The sequence below is a fragment of the Lepisma saccharinum genome, unplaced genomic scaffold (assembly GCF_977018435.1).
Source record: "Lepisma saccharinum unplaced genomic scaffold, izLepSacc3.1 HAP1_SCAFFOLD_609, whole genome shotgun sequence".
Taxonomy (NCBI): Eukaryota; Metazoa; Arthropoda; class Insecta; order Zygentoma; family Lepismatidae; genus Lepisma; species Lepisma saccharinum.
In genome coordinates, this window is record NW_028143282.1 from 127,587 (window position 1) to 154,235 (window position 26,649).

Below are 26,649 nucleotides of genomic sequence, written 5' to 3' on the forward strand. Positions count from 1 at the left end.
CCGGGACCCCTTGATTGCAAGGCGACGACGCTACCACTGCGCCATCGGGAGGCCCTTTCAATCCCTTAATGATGACACACTACTTTACAGTACGAAAAACAAAATTTGAACAATGGCCACATGTCGTCAGGCTGTACATACTACAAGAGAGCTCACCAAAGAAAGTGGGTAATCCTCGAAGTAATGAAGACGGAGAATGGCGAGAAAACGCACACAATGGCATGTAACATTTCCAGGCACGGCACATCTTGAAGGAATTCCACTGAGAAGCGCACAAGCTCCGCACATGCAGATCGATGGTATGAAGTACAGCGATCTCCAGCATCTTCACTCGCACCTTTCACTAAAGGACACTATGGGGTGCTGATAGGGGCTCACAAACACCGGTATAGACAGAGACTTTGTTGAAAATGTCCGCCATTGACTTCAAGACAAAGATGTCATCGGCGAAGCACTGATTGTCTGGTACGCGCAAATACCTCTGGCACGCCAACAAGTGTCCCAGCAGCGGCACTAACACGAGCAACGAGATCCTCAGCACTTTCCACAGGGGTTTCATACACGAGCCTTTTCATTTCTTCCCACACAAAGAAATCCAGTGGTGTGAGGTCGGGGGAACGAGGTTGCCACGGTAAAGGTTCTCCCCTGCAAATTCAACGATCGCCGAAAATATCGTTGAGTAAGGCCCTGGCTCCCCGGTCGAATTGTGCGGGGACGCCGTCGTGTTGAAACCAGATACGTTGTCTACCGCCCAGTGGCACGTTTTCCAAAAGTTCAGGTAATACGTCATGTAGAAACACCCAATAATTCCCACCACACAAAGTAGAGGGCAAATGTACGGCCCTATCAAGTGGTCACCTACTACGCCACACCACACATTCACTGCGAACCTATGTTGATGATGGCGCACAATGATTTCATGTGGATTGTCCACATCCCAGCCGTGGCTGTTGTGGCTATTGAACATGACGTCCCTGGTGAACATTGCCTCATCGGTCCACAAAACTCTTGTTGGGAAATCTAGAATGGCAAGAGTTTGTTGCACGTACCATTGGCAGAAATCCATGCGTAGGGAAAAGTCCGTGGGCAGTATGTAGTGCACCTTATGCAATTGGTATGGGTGCAATCCCTCCTCCTGAAGAAAGCGGAACACATTGCTATGATGGATTTGTTGCGTACGAGCAATGGCACGTGTGCTGGTGTCAGGACGGTCTCGTATCGCGTCCAACAGGTCCTCTTCAAATTGCACAGTGCGCACAGTGCGGGGTCTTCCACAATCCCACCTACGGGGTAGTAGAGATCCAGTTTCACGCAGTCGAGCATCAAGTCTTTGAAAGAGTGCATGTGCTGGTAACCGCCTATTGGGAAAACGTTCGTGATGCGAACACCGTGCTTCACGGCTGTTTCGGTTTGCCTCTCCATAAACGAGATGCGTATCAGCAAGCTCGTGGGTAGAGTACTCCAACATTGTCCTGTTCGAGAACTGCCCAGCAACGGGGAGACTTTCCCTCCGAGTGACGGATCACAACTACCGCGATTAGCACCCACGTAATGTCACACAGGTGTCCACGCAGTTGTTGCAAACCGAGAAATAACACGGGAATACGGACTTTACGTACAATACTCCTTGGCGCAATTCAACCACACACACACGCGCCAGACTAAACTCCACGCTGCAACACGTAGAACAGACAGGAAGAACAACGGTCGACTACACTCTCTACGTAGTATCCACCAACGCTAATACGTAACAGGTGACCTACACTTCCAGCGCCTCTAGTGGTGGGGCTTTCTGTATCAATTAGCTGAAATCAATCTCAGCGTAATCTGACGGCATAGGGCCATTTTCGGTGAATTTCCTATTTCCCGAGTGTGGGACGGTGTCCCAGCAGTAGTGGGACATGTGGACATACGTCGTCATTTTTTACTGCCTACATTCCGATCTCAACATTATGTAGAAAATAGTAGAAATTTCCTATATTTTCCATCACTTTCTTTGAGAGTCCCCTTGCGCAATTTACACTGGGCCTCAATTGCAGCACCATTGTATTCGTCAGGTACGATTTTGTTTGTATTATTTTATTCCGACATTGATATCTTTCTTCCTTCTTGAGTTATTATGCTTTACACATGGTGTGAGGCGATTTTCGCACGCCTGTCACTCGCAAACGGTGCCGATTTCGACATTTTTTCACATGACATTTTTTCCTTGTTTTTACTTGTCGAATCACCTCCCAAGCGTTGTAAACGGAATTTTGCACCACCCTGTATATGGGACGCTGAATTTTGTACCCCCCCAAATGAAAAACGTTCCTGCGCCACTGCATGGTGGGGTGGGTGTACTTACACTCAGTGGCGTGCTTTCCATTCTACCGTGTCTACCGCAGGTAAACCAACATTTTCAAAAATATTTATACATTTAGTTTAACATATGTGTAATTGCTCATTATATCTTATGCAAACTATTCAAACAAGCTTCTAAACAAGAATTTCAAGCCCGAATCACGGAACTGGATTTCCAGTAGGAATGCGTTGAACTGGCTACCCATTTGCTAGTTCTCGCCTCACACGATACTTGTCACCGTACTTGCTGATATACTTTTCTTCCCATAAGACATTGCGTAGAGCAGACAATCTGTAAAGGTGGACGAGCAATTTGAAGAATGTTAAAGGAGAATTACTGCTTTGTGCTTTTATTAAAACTTAAGAAGGAAAAGCATGGACTAGAAATTGGCTCGAAAAAAATATGGTAATTAATGCGTACCGAACAAGCTTATTGATGAACTCGGGTATGCATATTCATACATGAGAAGTCAAATATTTAAAATACTTATGATTTTCAATTTCAGCTAATCATATTTGTCACGTACACATCTCACCGCTTTGCAAAAATACCTAAATATTAATGAACTGAACATTAATGCACAGCACGCCATCTCTTTACTTTTTTTGTATCGAGAAACTAACAAAAACAGCCAACTCTCGGAAACCACAGACAAAACACCCTCCTTTTCAAACTCACAGATTTTCTTCACAAGGCCAAACTTTGTTCTGATTGGCTGTTCCACAGAATCCAGTCGACTCGAGGAAAGCCAGTAGCAATTAAAACATGTCCTATTCCTCCAAACCGGCCAAGGAGCCAGATCAGTGCCAACTAACTGGATATCCAGTTCCGTGTGATTCGGCCTTTAGTAAATAGATCTTCAAGACTAGTTTATGTACGTCACTGATGGTTCTCCATCGCGCCTTCCTGACAACCGGGTTTACCCCCGATTGTACGTATGCGGGGAGGGCGAGGGAGCTGAAGCGAGTGAGACCTTGCTCGGTCCTTCCTGCTTTCTATGTCACGCTTGGCAGATGCAGTGTTGGTATTTGAAAGGAAATAATTTTCCTTGGTGATGGGGAATACGCCACCGATCTCCCCGGTGGCGGAGTGGTAACGCCGTCGTCTTGTTATAAAAGAGATCCCGGGTTCGATACCCGGTGGAAGCACACTGCACAATGGTTCACACACACACACACACACACACATTACATTATATATTCATCTTAAATTGGCATCATCTGTCTCCTGAGTAACCTTAGTTAGATTTACCATCTTCTGTTGCAAAGATCGTGTCGGCAGGAGCTTGGTGCTGATCACATCATCTTCTCAATTAACAGAGATGATAAATGTGTGTGGTCTTAGCTGACATCCCTCTATTTGCCTTATCGGCACATTGTAAGGCTAGGCTATACCTTTATCTTCAGATATTGAGAGCTTATCTTCTCTACATTTTGAATAAATAACTATTTTCTTCAGGCTTTACAGATGTTACTGCTTAAGTCTGGACGGTAGAGTGAATATAACTGCTTAAACTGACCATAATCAAATATAATTAAATGTAAGTAATGTAAATTAGTGAACATATGATCGTAACAGCATGGCACGACACTTCAAATTTTACCTCTTGCGGATAATTTAATGGTGCTGCCATCTATATGCTCATTTTTGAAATATAACAGCAGGGACAGCCCACTACCATCCGGGATAACCATTTTTCTTTTCAATCATTTAATCATTAATTCATATTTAGTTCTTAGTAGGAGAGTATCTTTTTTTACTGAACCAGGGGAGATAGTTAGCAGGATAATAACCAATGACTTTAAGGAGAAATAAAGAATAAAAACAAATAAAACAGGGCGTTGTTTAGATGAAAACGGCGGGATAAGTGGAAACATTTTTTTTACCGGATAGAAGCTTGGATGAACCCTTCACCCCTCCAGCGGGTGCGCCGAGGAAGAAGCTACAGGTTATTTTCCGCAGCTGAAATTACTGAGTGAAAATTAAAAGTGACAAGAACAAACAAAATGTGAACTCTTGCACATTATGCATTCATTGTTGTGCTCAGATGGTGAAAATATAAATAAATAAAGATAGTGATTGCTGCTACAACCTTTCCAAGCATTCCCATTGGCTGGTAGCTTCTTAGGGTGGTAAATAATCTGTGGTGGTTAGGTTAGGCTAGTTGGGTTTGGTTCTCTTAGAAGAAGAAGAAGACGAAAATGGTTGTAGCAGCAATACCGACCATAAATAAAAATTAGAGAGACAAGTTGTCAATTCACGTTTGCACGTCACGCTGCAACAGCACCTACGTGTATGGCGTACACAAGGAAGGATCTGGTGAGGATACAGGCCCTCTCGAAATTTTGAGAAATTGTAATTTTCAAATCAGACCAGCAAATAAGTCTGGAAAAAACCGAAGTGATAAATACAAATTCCACTTAAAATGATCTTTCACTGCCATATTTTGTCTTTGAACAAAAACGGTAAGTGCAGAACATGGTATAGTTTATCCCGCCTCTAACTCGAAAGCAGCTATGTGATATCCACTTTTACAATTTCAGCCCCTTCAGAGAAAACCGTGCGTACGCTATAGTGGTTAGCCTATGTACTTATTGAACAACCCTCGTACATAAAAACCGGTTCTAAATATATCCACAGCGCAAAGATCTGAATGTCCCGAGTTTAACAGTGGAACAAACAATATGGCGTCGTTGAAACTATTCGGAAAATACTCATTATGGATGTTTCCAGCTCCAGAACTCCGCTGGAAAGACAGAACAAAAACCAAATCGCCATCTTAACTGCGGAAGTTTGCTTTAATGCAACAATCAATTCGAGAAAGTTTAAAAAAAATTAAACGAAGGGCGAAAGACGATGTGTCACGTTAAACGCGAGATTTACGCCACCTGTAACGTTTTAGTACGAGAAACCAACACCAGGAGTCGCACCTGTTCCGCTGGCGAAGGAGCAATTAAACCCTGATGACTGTTCTCTTTACGATCGAAGTTTCCATTTATGACGTCATCAAGCTTCTGCTCTCTTGGGTTTGGAAGTGTTTAATGTCTCCTTGGCTCCAATACTTAACCGCCACAGGATCCGAACAGCATGCAATGCTCCCGCAATTTGGACTTCTTTCAAAATCCCGATAACCTGGGCATAAAATCGAGCTTTGCCTGTAGTTTTATCATCACGCTTCAATTTTAAGCATCTAGAATTTTCCCTGCTTAATCCCCTTCTCTCACGTAACAAAACTCGCTGTATCAAGTTCTCGAAGTTTAAATGAAGCGCGTGAGTCATTGGAGTACATAGAATCGGCACTAGATGGTGTTGCGTGCATCATCTGTGAATGAGTATTGCAAACGGCACAGATACGAGCCTAATTTTGAAAATGTGCAACTATATTTTGCGATTTACTATGAAACAGTAAACATGTTGAAATACATAGCAAATGTTTATTGTTAATATGCAAAGTATTTATTCCCGAGCTGGTTTCTACTACAGAAGGTCGTTTCATGTCCATGGTAACAAAGTTAGAACCCACCTCACCTAAAGAAAACCATGACGCCAGGAGCGGTGGTGCTCCACGTGATACCCCTGTCTTGCAGCAATGGCCCTGCACCGGAGTTTCCATTGGAGGAGACTGCATTGAAGAACACATTGGTCCAAACGATCATATTCCTCCTGACAAGCTTTCCAAAGACCCTCAATTGTGCCGGGCCGTCTGCTTCCCAAGGCTCGTTTCAACAACGGAAACACACAAAAATCCATGGAAGAGGCATCGGGGGGATTTCACAGGGATGTCTGTAAAGGGGATTGCATGAATGCCAGTTTCACGTGCCATCCGATCCATGTATGCCTGCGTGGACTTTGCCGTATGACTGGAAGCCTTGTCCAGGTGGATGACAACACGAGATGTGTCGCTGCCATAGAGAGAAGGAATATCATGTCTGTAAAGTGGCTCCAAAATATTCGTCTGGTAATAGGCTGCATTTATTTTAGCCTTTTTTCCCACTCTGCGCAGTGGAGGTTTGCCGTTATGGCAGTAACCACCAACAACCATGAACCCGCGTGGAAAACTTTCAGCGCATTCACGTACCCACTCAGATCGACCTCTTGCTCACGTGGACGATAGTAGATGGCGCTTTTTTTTTTTTACCACATCCCGACAGATACACCCATACTTCATCCAGGGACACCACATACCATACTTCCAGCGGTCCCCTGCCAGATGGCGTTCGTAGAGCTTCCGACTGTTGGTCTTCCTCTCTTGGACATGTGAGGCACGCAATTTATGAACTTGAGCCTTGTGCTTCCGCACAAGTTGTAAATCTTGGGCTATGATGCGATTTACAGTTGCAGGGAAACATTGCACTGCCTGTGCAATCACTCTTTGCGTTGCAGGGTTTTCACATCGCACCAAGGATCTCACTTTCCGCATAACATCGGAGGAACGCTTGGGCTTCCGATATGTCCGAGGCCCACTTTGACTGGTTCCAGCAACAGGTACGGTGCAAGCTTTATGGCGATTCAACACTGCATTGATGCCCTTCTTTGACACAGGAATGCTTTCATGTGGCACTGTTTAATAATCTGGCTATAACTATAACCAGCGTCGGAAAGGGCACAGATTCCTCCCAAAAGACTGGAATTTTTGGTGCCATATAAACACTCACTCACACACCAACCATCGTCTTTGAAAGTCAACACACAGTACTTTCGTCCTACTGGCTCTGGCTGCTCTGTGCTATGCCTACGTGCTGCTCCTTGGTGATCGAAATCGTTACCATCAACGTGAAACAACCATCTGTACTTTCATTTTTACTACTTTTAGATGCCCAGGCCAATATAATTAGAAACAGATTGTAATACTCCATTTTGGACGTACTCTATACACTGTATAAATCAGTTGGGACATCCTGCTTTTAAGCGTATTATGTAGATGACGTGGCGTACTTTATAGCCAGAAAAAAAACCATTGATCTCGACCTGTAAAGATCTCAAAATACATGTGCAGGTTCTTGAAAACTGTACGAGATCAACAGAGTAAGACGCACGTCGGACAGCAGAACCTGATATTCCTCGGACAGCAGATACCATTTATAGACTCCGCCAAATACCTCAGCCTGACATTGGACTATGGGGGTCACCTTCTGGCACAATGGAGAGGAGCTATGCCATAAATACAATCAAATGCTCAGAGATTTATACGCCAACTTCTACAACCTTCAATGCTCCCTGGAAACACCTATACGCACAACAACAAGGCGATCATTCTCTCTACGCCATTCCGATGTGACAGAGCATTGCTAAAACTAATCTCCAGAAAATGGAAGTCATCCAAAATAAGGCAACACGCATCATGAGTGGCAGATACAAGAAGGACTTGGAGCTGAATCCCCTAGCAAACATCGCCAAGGATGTGAAGAAGCCACAAGTTCCACTCGTGTTAATACTGCAGTCGGCAATATAGGCACTCAAGCCATCGGAAGGGTCTTTACCAGGACTCCACACCCCTGGCAGGTCTCTCCATGTAAGCAGCCAACCAGAAAGATCACATACACTACAAGTGACAGGCGCAGAAGTACTAACACTAATAGTACCTCGCCATATCCAACAGTCAATTACTTTTGAGTATCCTTTCTTGTTGTTACCTTTACATGTGAAGTAGATATTTCAAATTTATGTTTAGTGAGATTCTAAGCAACAGCACGTCAGTGAACATTCACAACCCATAGAAGTCAAGGAAACGATACTTCAAACCAAGTCTCCCGCTCATTCAAGTCCCAAGGCCATTTTCACAAGTAAGCTTCACGGTCCCGAGCCGATTTTGAGCAAAATGCAGAGTTTCAATTAAATGAGTGTAGATCGGAGACTAATTGCCCTAGAGAGATGAGTGATATACCGTTGTACGCGGAATGAACCAGAGATTCAGACTATATGAAATTTATGCAAATTCGGCGTATATATGGAGGGGGAAAGGGGGGGAAATCCCCTGAAAATACTTTTTTTAAAAAATGGGGTTTCGTCCCCCCGCCGACCCCCCCCGAAAAAAAAGGATATGAAAAGTTCAAAATGCACATAGAAATTATCGCTGGCATGTAAGAAACAGAAAAATATTTGCATCATTGTCGTATGACCAATGTAACTTGAGCTGTAACCCCAAAAGGAATGGTGGGCACGCCACTGATTCAAGCTTCAAAATGTAGCGGTACCTTGAAATGACTATAGCTCAGAAACTAAATGCCCTAGAGATATGAAAGATATACCGTTGTACGCAAAATGAATCACAGATTCAGACGATATATAATTTATGCACATTCGGCGTACATATGGAGGGGGAAAGGGGGGAAATCCCCTCAAAAATACTTCTCTAAAAAAATGGTGTTTCCCCCCGCCCCCCGAAAAAATGTCAAAATGCACAAAATGCAAAATTTATGCAAATTTGGCGTATATATGGAGGGGGAAGGGAGAAAACCCCCAAAAATTATTTTAAAAAATTGTTGAAATGTTTGAAATTTATCTTTTCCCTTGAAAAGAGATGCAAAAGAGAAGTCCCTTTTCCCGCCTTTTCACCTCCATTTTCATGAAGAAAGAAAAGGTGCAAGAAACATTTCTGTTAAATACATGTGTTAGGAACAATATAAAAAAGAAAAATCGAAATTCTAGCCAAAAATAGAAAAGTTATAACGTAAAAACTACGACCTTGACACAGCGTCTCGATCGAGACGCTTGGGACCGTGAGGCTTACTTTTGGGTATCTCGATCGAGATGCTTGGGATCCAAAAGGTTAAAAGAGCCCTTGTAATTTTAGCGGATTTGGTGTTTTTAAGTCCACGTTATCCACAGTAAGGCTAATCGGGACTGGACCTACAGTTTAAAGTGGGATCCGAACTACTATGTGCCTTCATCGGGTATCGAACCTGGGACCCCTTGATTACAAGGCAATGACGAGGAGCCCTTGTACGGACCACAGGCTCAACGCAAGGCTCCTTCAGCTCTTGCAAGAACCACAAACTCAACGCAAGATTACTTCGGTTTTTATTATGACCACAGACTCAGCACAAGGCTGTAGATATGGTAGGTATGCGGGTGCAGAACGTACTTCACATCCGGTGTCCTCCTTCTCCTGGAATTCTTCGACTTGCACAGGAGAATTTGAGAGGAAACGATTGTTACAAAGTACAGCGGAACTGGCTACTATACAAGTGAAGGGTGTCCTGAGGCAGGCCTCCATTTTAGTAACAACTTTACTTGTGCATCGTTGACAGTAGCAGCCAGTACCAGAGATGTCCATTTGACTTCGGCATCGCGAGGCCCGGCCTCCGGGCTGAAGAACGGCCTCCGGCCTCAGCCTCCGAACTCCATCTCGGACTCCGGCCTTCAACCGCTTCAGCATCCGAACTCCATCTCGCAATCCGGCCTCAAACGGCCTCAGCCTCCAGCCTCACATGGCCTTAGCCTCGCAAGTCTCTTGGAGGCCGAGGCTGCTGGCCTCCGGAGGCTGGACATCTCTGTTTCCGACTACTCTGAAAATGTTTCCAGGACAGTATATGTTTTTGATTTTTTCGAAAAGCGGTGAACATTGTATACTGTGACGAGCCACCATTTCACACATGGGCGTAACTTGGGACCAAACATTGGGAGGCAGGCGAATCTAATAGAGGGCTTAACTTTTATGGGAAAAAGGCAGAATCGAGAAGTTTTCCATCCCATTAGAAAAGCGTTCAGGAGTCGTTTGCTACATTTCAGAAATTATAAAATTTACTCATTATTTCTTTTTTCTCAAGTCCCAGGAGGTCAACAAAATATCCTTAACTTGAAAACGTTAATAAACTTGAAAATTTAGTGGGAAATGCCCCCCTCCCTGCCACCGCCAAGTTACGCATATGATCTCACATTACTTCAATTCCGAATACAACAATGCTGAGATTAAGATATGTGAAAAACTTATTTTAGTGGCCTCATATTGCACATAATGAGAATTACACTAATTCAAACGATATTATTTGTTCTAAAAATTCATGCTCATACACAGATAAACCGGTCATATACGCGTACAAATATAAAATAATCAAATGTTTAAAGTTAACCAGGTTATGCTATCCTCCGTTTTCTTTTTCATTGTGAACAATGGTGCACGCAATTGAGGCATTTGTTCAAATTTTCGCAATCGATAACATAATTCCTTATGCCAGAATTACTTTAACTGACGATCTCCCGCAAAGGTGAATTTCGTTCAAAATAGTATTAATAGTTTGTCAAGCTTCAACGCACTTTTATGAATAAATTGTAACTGTTAATTATAAATTGTAATGCTAATCCAGTGTAATTTTTCATTCGAAGAAGAAAATTGAAATAAGTTCATTTTCAATGCTTATTGTTCTTTATTATTTTAAGGTGAATTTTTAAGTGTCCATTTTGGTGTCTTCTTGATTTTACTCGTGTAGTGTCTATTTAAATGCCTATTTTCATCATTTTGGTGCATATTTGAGAGGTTTTTAGTGCCTATAAATTTGCACCATAATCATTAGTATGATAAAAATAATAATAATATTGTTACTATTTGTACTGCTGAAGTTTTATCAATGGGCTGATCCCCCTATAAAAATTTCAGCAAACATTCATAGTACTATGCACTTTTACAAGTCCAGCCCTCCCTCTCAGAAAAACGTTCTGCGTACGCCACTGGACATGGTTGCTACAAAGTCCATAAGTTGAGGGGGGAAAACTGCGCCCCACGCAACAGAGAACCAAACGAGATGCCAAATAAAGGAAAGCTCTTAAGCCCCGAGGCCCAAATCAACTCTGGCATGTCTCCTAACAACCAATAGTAGAAGCCAGGCTTCCTTTCTGAAAGACAAAGACAGTTTCGTATGATCCGAATTTCTGAATAATTCTCATAGTACAATCCACTGGAAACGAGATGTTGCTTTCGTGGTGGTATTGAGCTCTGTGATCGAATTCTGCTTTCGTGTAGGGAGATATGTCTATTAAACTTTGCTCGCGAGGTCCGGCCTCCAGACTCACACGGCCTCAGCCTCTGAACTCCATCTCCCCCTCAGCCTCCGTACTCACGGTCGGCCTCCGGACTCAGCTTCTCAACTCCATCTCGGCCTCCGACCTCACACGGCCTCAGCCTCCGAACTCCATCTCGGCCTCCGAGCTCACGGTCGGCCTCAGCCTCCGAACTCCATCTCGGCATCGACGTCACACGGCCTCAGCCTCGCACAACTCTTAGAGGCTGAGGCTTAGGCCGGACCTCGTGAGGCCCGGCCTCCGGAGGCTGGACATCTCTGGCCAGTACCGCCGCCAGGAAGCAGAGGTAAGTGCGGGTGCATCCTATCTTTTTCCTCCTATTATACTCTGTTGAATCCAAGCAAACAGTTAAAATCACCCACCTTCTTTATTACCAAAAGTGCTCTAAAATACTATGGCTAGCTCGGTGATTCAAGTGGTGGAGGCGCCGGATAACTCTGGGGATTACGATAGCCCATCTGCTGACCATACGCGTAAGGATACTGGGCTCCTGACAGAAGACTGACTTGCCCAGTGGCCTGAGCATTGTTTGGATCCCCTGACTCCTTCCCCCAGGAGCACTTCACACTCTGGCCGTTGATATCCGTGTTTGCGTGTTTGGCGGACTCTTTTGTGGATAGTTTTATTGTCCTTGAACGCTCGGATCTCTTGAATCTGATCGAACGATGAGAATGTCTTCTGGATCAACTCCTCGGTGAGATCATTGGTAAGATCTCCGCAATAGACACTGCAGTTCGTCGGACTGGATTGGTTATAGTCCTCGTCAAAGGTAACAGGCTTGATGTTCCCTTCTTTCTTGGTCGCTGGGGGAATTGTGTCCTCATTGCGAAAACAAGGAACTGGAAATTCTGTTTTCAGAACAAATAAGGGTAGTGACCCAGAGAGACAGCTGGGTTGACTAGCAACGATAGCCAATCTCATTGACTTATCGTGGTCTTCTACTTTGTAAATTCCTCCAAGGCCACTTCAACCTTTCAGTTCGGTCGTCGTATTCGTGTGTTGCTGTCTTGAAAATCCGTGCCAAAAGAGACGTGGAATGCTTCAAAGGATGCAGAATAACCGCCGACTACGGGGAGGCAAGGATTTTCTGCTCCCCCTAAATTCACGTAGAGGGGCATATATTATATATATTTACATAAATAAAAAATTGTTTATGCAAACCTTGCCCCCAAAATTATTTTAAGTTGACGCCCCTTGGCACCGGGCAAGTAAAGCAGTGGAGGGATTGAACCACAAAATGAACGTTAATCTAGAAAGGCTAAGGCAGAAAAGTGTAACGACATGCTTCTTAATATGGTAATATACCTAGATGGTGTAAAGCGCAAGAAAGAAAAGTGTTTTTTTTTTTGTTTTTTTGGAGGAATGGATGGTGAGAAGCACTAACAAGTGTCAGGAGATTAGTGATAATCGTAATTTGTTTTAAGAACATATGCTTCGAATTTGAATTTGACATTTAGGTAAAGTTAATAATCCCTTTTCAGCTAAGAATTGTGCAATATGTAGTCGGATAAGAATAGCACACACTTTTATGATTAAGTTATATAAAGTTTGACGACTACTTTAATCATGTCGAATTTTGTATGTTCCAACTGTGACAGCTAAGGCACTCAACCAGTCTCAAGTGTGGAACTGAGCCCCTTTACAACATTCGTTAAAAGAAGTTGTAGGTCCAAGGGCAGAAACATTGCGTTCGCAATTAGGACAGAGCTTTACCAGGTAATATAGTGTTATTCCTGTTCAGGCAACAAGTGTTCGCAATTAGGACTGTTCGTAATTATGACGACACCGCTTGTTTTTTTTTTCTATTTCCGGACTTAGGTCACTGACGAAAATGCAATAATGTTTACTAGTGTCTAGTTTTCGCTGGTTTCCTGGTGACTTGACAAACAAGCAAATACTAATACAAATATGCGTACAAACACTTAACAGCGGCTAATAAAAATGTTGTAGCGTCAATGTTGCTAATTAGGGATATCACTTACAAATTTTGGCAACACCAGTGGTACTTATTTTCTGGTTCACTCCAAGAGTTGGTAGGTGTTGGTAAGGTTGAGAGATTTGGTTGAAAAAGAGAGAAAAGTAACTTCCTTAGTCTAGAAACAAGGCATTGTTACAGCATTTTCAGCTCTGTTTTTCCGAATTACTGCTGGCGGTTTTAAATACCCCTCGAAGTTCAGTGAATAACCTCTGTAAATACAGACAAAGAAAAGCAAACTGATTTTTAATTCAATTTACTTACATGGAATAACTTAAAGTAAGCAATCATTTCAGTGCTGAGAAGAGAAATTCTCGAATGATTGACACGCACTCCATCTAACAGTGACATGTGAACCAGATATTTGCCTCGCCGTGGACAGACTGTTAGTCGAGATGACAGGCTGTCACGTTTGCACATTTAAGTGATCGATACCGTGCCCTAGGATTGGTTGAGAAACCAGTGAAGTTGGAAACCAAACTCTCTATGAAACTTGACAGGTAGAGTGCGAGAAAACAAACAAATTAGAAGAAGAAATGTTTAAGTTTTGCTGAACTTTGACTGACACCTGAGTGTGAAACTTGGAAAGAGAATCGTTGGGGTAGTATTTACGTTCTGTAGAATTCTATTACTTTATTTTTATAATATTCTTTCATACGTGAACAAACATACATGGAATATTAATTATCGTCAAGACAAGAATAGAAGAAATCAAGAAAACTAATTTCTGCTACAATTTTGTAATGATTTTATAACTTCAGTTGTCAACATGTGCTGACGTAGAATTTCTGGCTCACGACGGTAAAATTTTGCTCAAGATGAAACAATCCGAGGGGCTGTTGGTATGTTCATTTGAGGTTTACTTACCAGAGGAAACATTGACAGGATGTTCCCAGGATTTCGCCCGGGGGAATACGACTGTGACAGGCGCTTATGACATCTAGTTGTAGCAGACAGTTTTATATTTTCTAATATTTTCCAGCATTTTAAGATTTTTTTAAATGTAAGTTGAAGTAGGTGGTGTCATAGGCGTAGCTTAGCGGGGGAAAGGGGGCACTTGTCCCCCCAAAATTTTCAGGTTTGTTAAAATTTACCAGTTAATTTACTTTTGTTAACATTCTAAGACCTGAGGAGTTAAGTAATAAATAATAATATTTATGATTTCGCAAATGTAACAGCTATTTAGCAAATAATCCTGGACACTATTTTCATTAGATGAAAAACTTTTTGACTCTGCCCCCCCCCCAAAAGTTAAACCTCGAGTTCGTAAACTTTTTATATTTATTTGTATTATAAAGTTAAGTCCAAAGTTACGCCCATGGGTGGGGTGATATGCCCCCCACGTTCATAGTGTCTTCTTCAAAATATATATTTTGAGGAAGGCACTATCCTCAAAATATACATGCCTTTCTCAAACTATACATGAGGTATAAGGGGTGACCCTTTTCGAATATGCCCAAATGTCCACGTAGTACACCTTGGACTGCATTTTGCAGAATAACGAGGCTCTGGCGTATGGATCCATGGCCAGTATAATTCTCTATTGGATTTTTCTTGTGTGTTGTCCATGTGTGTTTGTGATTGGCCTTTCATCCATATGCATCTTATCTCCATTCATCCTCATCTTCGCGATTAGCCAAAATTGACAGAAAAGCGAAGTAAAATAAACTTAACCAATGAAACTATACAAACACATTTTATTATCAGTGCGTTAGCGATAGGTCTTGAATCATCTGGGGACAGAAACAGACGCATACTTTGCCACGTGTAACGACCGTACTAGGGAGCATTAAAACTAAAAACAACATGACGCATTTCTAGCAGCCGCTAGTTAACTACTAACCTGCATATTGTAACCAGAGAAAACACTCTTGATATCCTTTCGTTTTTACATTTCGTTGAGCAAGCTCGTTAGAAGTATTAGAACTTCATGTGAATTGATTAACTGCTGTGCCATTAATATTATTATAATGTGCTTAATGCTGTTATTATTTGTTCCATTAAAAAGTAGAAAATTCGATTATGAATTGATATACCGGTGTATTAGTTGGGAACCAGACTGCCACATTATGTGTGAGAGGTGGTAACAAGCGCATGTGAAGCCCGGAAAATAAAAATTATTTTCAGAAGAAACTGTGATCTTGTAATCTGTAAGCCGTACTAGTGACCTGAGAACCCAACACAAATGAATTCAAGCTTATAATTGTGTTTTCCTGCACATAGAAAAGATAATATGAAAGATAGTATTGCTGCTTCTCGCCGTTGGGCGGAGAATGCGCAGTAGCTTCCAGCGTATGCGCAGAAGAACAAAACGCGACGAGTGGGACGAGCTCTCTCTGCTACGTCAGTCGGAAGCATGCGCGTAGCTTCCAGTGTATGCGCGGAAGAACGAAACGCGACGAGTGGGAGGAGCTTTCTCTGCTAAGTGCGTGCGAAGCATGCGCAGTAGCTTCCAGTGTATGTGCAGAAGAACGAAACGCGACGAGTGGGAGGAGCTCTCTCTGATACGTCAGTCGGAAGCATGCGCAGTAGCTTCCAGCGTATGCGCGGAAGAACGAAACGCGACGAGTGGGAGGAACTCTCTCTGCTACGTCAGTCGGAAGCATGCGCAGTAGCTTCCAGCGTATGCGCGGAAGAACGAAACGCGACGAGTGGGAGGAGCTCTCTCTGCTACGTCAGTCGGAAGCATGCGCAGTAGCTTCCAGCGTATGCGCGGAAGAACATACGCGACGAGTGGGAGGAGCTTTCTCTGCCAATTGAGTGCGAAGCATGCGCAGTAGCTTACTGCGTAATGAGTAGAAGAACGAAAGCGATTACTGGAAAAGCCTTCTGCAACACGACTCTCATTGAATCTACGCGTAGGATGTGGCCACGAATGTCAGGGTAATGAAGCTATATTTTGGGCATATTTTCAGCAGCACAGGAGCAGAAACGCGAAATTCTAAAGGAACAAACATCCACCAGAGCAGAACAAGAAAAGGGGGTTGCATAACAAGAAGTCGCTTGAGACTATCCAACCGTTCCTGACCTGAAAACGCACTTCGGCTTGAACCAGAGAGACCACCAACAGAACACGTTCATTTTGAAAGACGCCGTCCGGGGTTTTTCTTGAGAAATTGAAAGAAGAGGACAGACCGAGGAGGAAGAAGGCGAAGAAGAAGAGCGTGCGACTTTCGGACCGTCCTCTGAATCCAATTTTCTGATTACGCTCGTGAATGCCCTCGGAGGAGAATAGCAGATCAGAAGCACCACCCCTTCTCCCCCGCACACGGGAGCGTTTATCTGAATACCCCACCCTCTCAAATCCAATTTAACTTCTGGAGAAGTAGCGCTATGGGTCAAGGGTTGGAAGATCTCTTTCGGCTACGGTCTCTGAATATTTATCGTCGCGGAAGACGGAGAAAAGGGAAGGGGAGTCTTTCGCTTTGCCTTTGTGCGGCGACATAAAAGCCTTGTCTTCGGAATCTTTGAAAAAGTGTTAATTAGAAGTTGAAAACTAGAATTAAAATAGATTGAAAGGTACTGCAGATGGTATACTCAATCGTGTTTCGAAGATGGATCGAACAGGTAACCTTCAGATCTTTTGATTTCTACTTTGGGGGCCTCCTCTATGGTGCAGTGGTAATCAAGAGGTCCCGGGTTCGATTCCCAGTGGAGGCGCATAGTGGTTCGGATCTCACTTTAAATTGTAGGTCCAGTCCCGATTAGCCTTACTGTGCATAAAGTGGACTAAAAAACACCAACTCAATCAATTTCTACTTTGGCTATCTATACGTTGCTTATCTATCCTTTTGGTTAATCACGGCGATGAAAATGAATGTGGAGCTCATGAAATGGTAATAGGACAAACACAACAACAACATACAGGGTGATGCAAATGTCTCATACAAATGGTGATCCATTTTTGTCCTTTTCAAAAAAGTGTTACGTATTTAAACATATATTTAGATATTTTTAATTAAAATAGGGAATTAAATATGGACTTACAATTGTGAAAATTGCAGCTCACCCATCAGCTTAAGCTTAGGCTTACCAGGTATTATTTGTAATGCAAAATTCAAATGCAAAATGTTATTATTTGTTATTAAAACTTTCTTCTAAGTGCTGTAATGCGAATCTCTTCCTGTTGTCCGCATAGACAGATTTGTATTGACTGAAACTGCGTGCAATATCGAATGAAGTAAAGGCAGTATTTTAAAATATGCAATGGATTTCACACGAGTAACGATATTTCTTACGCGATACTTTTGAAAACAGAAAAACAGTAATGGTAACTTGTTAAATTGGAAACAGAGTAACGTTAAATGCAACGCATTCCTGTCTTGAGTAACTTACCCAAATTTGATACTAAAGTGCTTCTAATATATTTGATGCATTTGTATACGTAGCTGGCTCAGCACACACCGAGAAGAGAGAAGGAATACACAAAACAGGAAACGTATCCAATGTCATCCTGACTGCGGGGCCCCAGTTGCCAGAACCTCGTTAGCCAGCGATTGTTACAACTCCCAGGGTGCACCGCGCGGAAGAACGGGTAGCACTTGATTGCCCAAATGAGAATAGCCATTGCTCTCAAGATGGGGGCGAGTTTTAAAGAGGATGGCAGAGCAAAGCTACACGAATAACCATGTAAAAACTACGTTTGAATAACTGTTCCAGGCACAAACAAATCGAGATACTAACAGTCCAGGAAAGGTTAGTCGAAAGGAACACTGACGACATATTACAAAAATTACCGATCAAGGAGCTCCTGCACAGTCAAATGTATAGGGATGGTAACAAAATCCGCATAATGGATATTCAAGTTTAAAATTATCCAATATCCGTTTCTGATGCAACGGGAAATCAGGATATTTAATTAGTTCGTGTATGCGGCTCGCTATTTACTTTTCCATGTTGGGTAAGTTATTCTGGTAGAATGGTTTCTGAAATTAAGGAAATAATTACCAAATAGAGCTTCGAGTTAATCCCTGCACAAATGACGGACATTTAAAAATAAGCACACAAACGTGATAAATACTGAACTTAATACCAGAGATATATGGTTTTTAAAAACTTAACATTTAAATAATATGGTGAGAATCTGTACGGAACAAATACGAACGGGCCTTAAAATGAATAAACGACAAAACTGTCTCGATAATGCACACATTTGGACATTTCGGATAAGTTTACATCAGGGTACTTCGGATAATTCGAATACCGATATCAGAATATCCGATATCCGTATATGAAAATAAAATCCGGATTTGGCTATTCCTAGCCAAGTGGTTAACGTCCTCATCTTTGGAGCGAGAGGTTCGAGGTGGCAGGTCCAAAATAGTGGTGTTGACCCAGCATCGCGAGGATAACTGGAAAGCCTCTTGAAATGAAGAGAAGCGGAATCCGGTCTTGATAGCAGAAAACAGCAGCCATAGGAGTCGATGCATCACCCAATAAAAGCAATATGGTTGGTAGGATCTGGCTCTCAGAGAGCTGTTGTGTCATTGAGCTTTGTTTTAATCGCGTACTATGAAGATCCTTGTCCAAAACCCAGTGCTACAGGGGTGACCATTTTTTAGGATAGTCAAATATCATCATCGCTTCCCTTCCATGTAGTGCACACCCTGAACTGCATTTTGCAGGCTAACGAGGCTCTGATATCTAGACTCACGGCCAGTATAATCCTCTGTTGTGTCGTCTATATTTATTTGTAATTATCCTTTCATCCATTTTCTCTTATCACCATTCATGAAAAGCGAAGTAACATAAATCAACGAACCAACCAATCCAGTGCTACATTTGCACATTGTCCTCCATGCAGTGAAATCTGAGTAATTTTCAATTGACTCAGGTTGCCATTTTTTTTAAAGAAAGGTTCAAATTCCTCGTCAAAACAACAATCTGGTAACATTTATGGTGACCTGGAAACACTTAATCGTTTGTCCATCTAGGCCCCAACTAATTCAAGGAGATGGGGAACGTGATAGGGCCAAAAGCTTACGGGAAATAGGAAAGGACGGTAGGAACATTCTAAAAGTCTATCGGAAACCGGAAATATCGAAGAGAAAGTCCAAGAAAGCCTCTTGATGAATGGCCTCCATTCCGACGAGGTACGAGAGGACTGAAAATCGCCGCAGAAGAGGGAATGACACCGCCATCTTGGAAGGATAGTCAAAGATTGATGAGGAGGGGGAGGGGAAGGAGCAGGTAACGGATGCTGAGTCAAGACGGATAAGGCATAAAGGGACGGAATAAGAGAAAAGGAAAAACGGATTTGCTGAACGAAAGGTATCCGTTGAGAAAACAACGCAGAAAATGAACCACGCTCTGTTCTCGACCATGCGGAAAATAAATTTCGATACTTCGCTCTCCTTCACAGGGTAAGAGGTCCAGCGGTTCACTGGCACCTCGGTCTTACCCAGGGTCTCAAGAACTGTATCTATTGGACCAGTGGCGGATCTAGAAGGAAAACTCAGGAGCGTCGTTCGTCGGCCGAAAATCTATTGTAATCAACATTTGCATATTTTTATATGAACAATATAGGGATAGTTATAACGATGTTCCCAATTTGACACATAGACCTATTACGTTTAATAGGATCCAGATGCCCAAAATTAATGCATGTGAAACGAAAACTTTTAAAAAAAAAATGTTTATTTTTATTATCTTGTTACATATCAAAGTAAATCTCCAAACATTTAAAATGTATATTAGATTTATTCCTTTACCAGCTGTTTAAAATGTCTATAAATTAGAACAGGGTGGCTACTCTAGGAAAATGATAAACTTCAAGTATAATAAAGGCGAACTTTGCAAAAATGCAAGGGATATTTTCTCCATATCAACCTTATGTAGTGTATAACCACGTCTCACCACTCTCACACATACACACAGAAATAATATTAATAATATAAAAGATCTGTTTTAATTCATTTAAAATATATAGGCATATATTTATATATATATTTGTATGTATGTATACACACAGTGATCAGAACGCTACATTTTAAAAGTAGCTTCGCTACAGCTACAGCTACTCTTCCAAAATGTAGCTTCGCTACAGCTACAGCTACATTTACCTAAAAGTAGCTCGCTACGCTACTCCTGTTCGCTACTCGCTACTTTTTGCGCTACTTCTGCATAAAAAAATGAAAAGCATATGGGTATTAAAAAATGCCCTACTACTGGTAGGTAGATTCTGTTATTTATTATCATGATTCCAGTCATTCCATAATTTTGATAGCAGTGTTATTTCAGTTACTTATTTTTACTATAGTTTGTGAGAATACCAAACCTATGCAAGTGGCATATCAATTCAAATTTGATATATGAATATTGCAATTAGGGTGTTACCCAAATTAATTCTTACAACTATACACACATAAAATTTGGTAGGATTGCATATTTATGTTCACATCAACATATTTTTCTTGAGAATAAATATTTCATTTTTTAAAGACTGATATGAAGTCATCATTTTGAATGAAAAGTACCTGGAGCCCTTTGACTACAAAAGGACCCCAGGTTCGATACCCAGCGGAGGCACATAGTGGTTAGAATCCAGTCTCGATCAGCTTATCTATGCATAAAATGGACTCAAAACAAAAACTAGGAAATACGCCAAGTTGGGAGGATGAGATCCTCCTGCTCCTCCATTTCCCGCACTGCTCATCATTCATCATTCTTCCTCGTTCTCACAATTAGCCGAAAGTGGCAGAAAGCGACTATAGATAAGAGAATAATTAAATAAACCATTCATCCTCATTGTCTTGATTGAGAGAAGTGGAAGAATAGATGAGGAGGTAAACAGAAGAGGACAAATGGGTGGTGGACTACATCAAAGCGTTTGAAGATTAATATGGAACAGGGATGTACCTATGAAATGCAAGAAGGTAATATATAACACATACTATGTGCCAATAATTACGTATGGAGCAGAGACTTGAACAATGACATAGAGAGACAAAGAAAATATGCAGGCAGTGGAGATTAAATTTTTAAGGAGTCTTTTGAGGAAGACTAGAAGAGATAGAATAAGAAATGAGGAGATCCGACGGACAGTGGGTGTAGTGAAGCTTCAGGACAGAATAGATCAGGCACAGATGAGATGGTTCGGACACATGAAGAGGATGGATGCAGAAAGACTACCAGTAAGAGCTTACAATGCACAAGGAGTGGGAATAAGGCCAAGGGGGAGACCAAGATGTCGGTGGAAAGAGCAGATAGTGGAGAGTGTTAGGAGAAGAGGACAAGATTGGATCACCTTGAAAAGAGAGGAGTGGTGAAAGACCAGGAAAAAATGGAGAGGCTTGACTTCTATGCCGACCCAGCCAGAGGCAGGAAACAGCGAAGGATGATGATGATGATGTCATGATTATCAAAAGTTACAGAAAAGTGACGCAAAAGTAGGAGAAATACATAACTTTGAAAACTATGTATATTAACTAAAGAAAATTGTCATTTCTGCAGGAAAGTCAATAACTCGTACATACTTTTTGCATATGAAAAAAGTATTGAGGAAACTTTCGTGTAAACCTGAGTGTTCTAAACGTATTGTAATTTTAAAATTTGTGAACAACTACTTTCCCAAAATAATTGTAATTCCAGAAACTCTATCATTCTTGTAACAATAATTTCTTGCTGGTGAGATCCTATATACTGACGATGATCAATGCTGTTAACGTACTGAGCCATTTATTGCTGGCACTATTCACTTGTCAGTGCAGTGGAAAATCCATCGCTCGTTTTTGCACTGCAAGTTGTGTCTTACACAGCAATTAATGACATTTTGGTGTCTCTTACACCATGAATATCCACAGGATTTGTTCCGAGGGTGACGCAAACGAGGCACTTTTTTCCAGTGGTGCAGCAATCGAGGCATGTTTCTCCCCAAAATAGCGATGTAGCTAAAGAAACGTAGCTGTTAGCCGGAATATATTCATATACACGTATGTCGGTTAGTTATCTGGATATATGAATTATTCAGATACTAATTAAATAAATTACGCAGACATCTATAATCTACACTCTAGATAATCTGTATCTCCATGTAATAGACTGTCTTTATGAACCTCCTGCAAAATTAAGGGTTATTGTAGATTTTTCTGATGTTGTTGCCACATTCAAAATTCACCTCAAAATGCTGAGTAAAAATGTAGCTGTAGCGAAATTTTCGCTACAACTACAGGAATTTTGTAGCTTCGCTACCGCTACAACTACAATTTTCAAAATGTAGCGTAGCTACAGCTACAAATAGCTCGCTACTTCTGACCACTGTATACACACACACACACACACACATGTAAAATATAAGATGTGGAGTTTACACTTGCCATTTCACATACTCAGACTCAAAATATATCTACAAATAAAAACCACAAATGTTACGTGATATACTAATCTTCGAAAAATTATTAATTGTACAGTTCCTACCAAAAGCTTAAGACCACCAACTTTTTTCATATAAATGAATCCTGACCGAAAGTTTTTGGTACAAATATGGAGTTAAATTGTATGGAAGTAATATAGTGTGTGGGGCATATATTGCCGAAAAAAGATTGGTATACGTCTTGTAGTTCTTGAGATACGAAAGTGGAAAATCAAATTCCTTAACTGAGAGATCCAGCATTTTGAAGTACAGATGAATGTGTATACACGTAACCAACGTCGTTACGACAGTACTGTTGAAAAAATGGAAAAAAAAATCTCGAGTTTTATATTTTTATTTCTAAAATTCGCAAATTAAAAAAAATACAGCGTAAACTGAGAGGTCTTCAGATGATAATATCTTCCTCAGCGACTGCGCTGGAGTGAACAAATTTTATCAGTCATTAGTTGAAATGCGTGTCAATAGATGGCGCAGAAAGACATATCTCGAGTAGCAGCATTGTGCAAGTCCAAATCTGTTTTCGTTACGCTTGATAATAAACAGGCTGTTTGAATCGCAAGCTACGCGATAATGGGGAAAAAAATCTGTGGCCGTGAAATGGCAAATAATTGGTATGTACAGATGCAATAGGTCTCATAGAGAAATTGCAGTCGCATTGAATGTGAGTAAAACCTGCACGCGAACACAATAAACAAATTCAAGCAGCAAGGTACAGTGGTTGATAAACCACGCTGCGGCCGCCCCAGGGTAATTTCTGTACGCGAATAACGGATTATCGCGAGAGTGGCAAAGAATAACCGTAAAGCTCCTCTTCCAGCGATGATGAGGGATTTTGAGATTCATTCATGGCTCCATGGATTCACGAGAATACCGAAAAAATGAAAGATAACAAGCGAGGGAAATCCGATTGTTGTCTTGGCCTGCACGAAGTCCGGACCTGAGGCAAGCCAAGGAGTATTCAGGAACTTCGTGAACAGATCTCCGAAGTATGGAATGAGATTACGCCCCAAGAATGCCAGAAATTGGTCCGCAGCATGAGAAAACGTGTGCAAATGTGCTTGAAACTTAAAGGTGGACCTATTGACTATTAAAATGTCACGCTTCATTCATCTAATTTCAGGAGAAATGTTTGTTTCCAAGTATATGTTCAAAGTTCAGATTTAGTGATTTTACAAATTGTACCTTTAGTTGAATCTATTAGTTACAAGTGCATTAAAATGCCCTTACGCTTTCTTGATCTTGATGTACCCTTCAATAACAATACATAATAATTCCAATTTTGTATTAAAGTGTTTATTTCATGAAAAGTACTCGCATATGTACTTTTCTGAAAAACATATGACAAGGTGGTCTTAAACGTTTGGTAGGGACTGTATAATTTCGAGCTCAAAATTACTTCATTAACTTCAAGATATATAATCTTGCAATAATCTTCCGACTGTGAGATAGTGTGTGCTGGAAAGGACACTAACAAACTAAACTGTGTGATTGGATTCTATTTTATTTTCTACACAGCTTTCTTTTCCTTCCTCCATAGAAATTAAATCTAAACTGTGAAACTTGCCTCAGAGCATTTATAAATACGTATAAATTCAATGGGATTTGAATTAATACAAGTTGCAATTTTTCACGTCTACGGAGAAAAATGAACGCAGAATTCCCGGAGCCAATAATTCACGCTTAATTTCCCGGAATACAAGGAATTCCCGGTGAGTAGCCACCCTGTAGAAAATAAGGGTGTCCCAAAAGTAACGCAGGATTTAATTTAAGGAAAAAAACATATCATATATTTATTAGTTGGCAAAGTTATTACATTATATGAAAGAGTGAACATTCCCATTAAATGTGGAAGAGAAGATCTGGCAAAAAGTCCTCCACGACGCATTTGACACTCGAATTCTTTTTACAATATTCTGAATCACTTTTTCGCATACCTGTGGCTCAATGCCGTCGATAGCTCATTGAATTTCTGCTTTCAATTCAGGAATCGTTGTTATCTTCTGAGCATAAACTTTGGACTTAATGAATCCCCAGAAGAGAAAGATCGCACGGTGTGAGGTCGCACAGTTGTTTCATTTGGGACGCTTCTCCTATCGAAAATGTCAGGTGTTTTGCTCACAGTTTCCGTTCTTGTAACGAATTTGAACGATCGCCACTCGCTCCTTCGTCATGTAGCGCTCCATATTGACTAACCGCAATGTTTTTCCTACAACATGTGACCTCTCAGAACGCTGCCAACCTCGCGGGAAAAAAATGGCGCACAATTAAAATCCTGCGTTACATTTGGGACCCCCTAGTTGAAATGGTTCTATTATGTATAAATTTTGCATACCTTTTATTTTCTATTAATATATATCAATTATATTCCATACTTATATTTGTTTTGCATTATTTGTTTACATTTACTATGAATATATCGTTATTGGTGAAGATCTATTAATGGTCTCTTGAAATATATAGACACACAAACAGACGCAAACACACAGAGGGACAGACCTAATGCTTTTTTCTTTGTGTGTGTTTTCGATATTATCCTTAGTAAAGTATATTTGAAGTCAAAACTAATTAATTATCATTCTTGATATAACAAAAGCTCTCTCCCAGAATTTTTTTATTTTTTGTGGATATTTTCTTTAGGACAAGATTGTTGTTGGGGAGGAAATCCACCTACTACTCCCAGGGTTTTGCACCATGAGTACTACCAACAAGAACCCATCAGTTCCCTGCAATCTACGCGAATGCAAATTATACTCGGTGTTCCATTTACAACGATTCCCGGAGTTCGGGATAGTACAACTTTTGAACCGGAAACTGTGTTTCGAAACTATATACATCATGCAATTACTGAAAATAATAAAAAAGAAACTTGGAAATTTTCATGCAAATGGTGAGATTACATTTTCCCCCGCTTGGAAAGAAACGGAGGAAATGCCACTCGTGTTCCATTCCTGATGCATCGCATGGTTGCCAGGGGCATGTAAGTAACACTATTGTCATGAAAATTTCAAAGTTCTTTTTTTATTATTTTTAGTAATTGCATGATGTATACAGTTTCGAAACACACCTTTTGTGGCACTGAAACACCAGCAGTGTTGCCAATGCACAGTCTTAATTTCTAAAAACAACGATTTTCCTAGTTCCCCCTTAAAGACGCCTCATCCGATTGGCTATAGGTAGAAATGAACATTTCTTTTTTCACTGCCGAGATAATCCACCTAACCAAACTGAAAATTACCGATGGCATGTCCGTACATGTGTGTTATGTGCAATTTTTCATGCCTTGTAAAAAAATTAATTTACACTTCCCGTTACATCTGGCAGCACTGCGTGGACATTGTTCCCCGGTTTAAAAATATATGCATGAACAAGACTTCAATTTTGTATAAGGATTATATGTGTACCATTTCCGGTTCAAAAGTTGTACTATCCCCAACTCCGGGTTGCGTTGTAAATGGAACACCCTGTAGTAGTAGAATCTATAACTGGTAGCTACTAACCGTTACTGAACATCTCATCGTCGCTCACTTGGCCGGAACGTGTGTAGAGGACTCCGAACTTGAAATTGACTGACCCCTCCTGTTCCTCCAGCAGCAGCAAGTCCTAGAAGAGAAGGATTACAAATTAATTAGTTCATCGAATGGGAGCAAATCAAAGAACATCAAGGATGACGTGAAGAGCAGACAAAAAAGAGCATGGAGGAAAAAAGGACTCCGTGAAGGAAAGCACAACCAAGAATTGCATGGAGAGAGAGAGAGAAAGAGAGAGGAGGGGGTATGGACGTATTAGGAATAATATGCCAAATCAACGAAGAAAAGCAAAAAATTGAAAATTGGTTCCAGGAATGACATATTATATATATATATATATATATATATATATATATATATATATAGAAAGAGAGAGAGTAGGGAGAAGATAGTTGTAAGGGAAATTAAATTATTA

The 26,649-nt window shown here is 41.2% G+C and overlaps 1 protein-coding gene across 1 annotated transcript in view; it reads right to left on the bottom strand.

Moving 5' to 3' along the window:
* The window catches only part of LOC145983066 (GTPase-activating Rap/Ran-GAP domain-like protein 3), a gene marked incomplete at both ends in the record, with an annotated part of 150,979 nt that extends 124,672 nt beyond the window's left edge, over positions 1-26,307 (bottom strand). The window contains one exon of the mRNA XM_083116341.1: positions 26,205-26,307. Within this exon, the coding sequence (XP_082972467.1) occupies positions 26,205-26,307 (103 nt within the window). The remainder of the gene's footprint in view (positions 1-26,204) is intronic.
* Between the last annotated feature and the right edge of the window lie 342 nt (positions 26,308-26,649).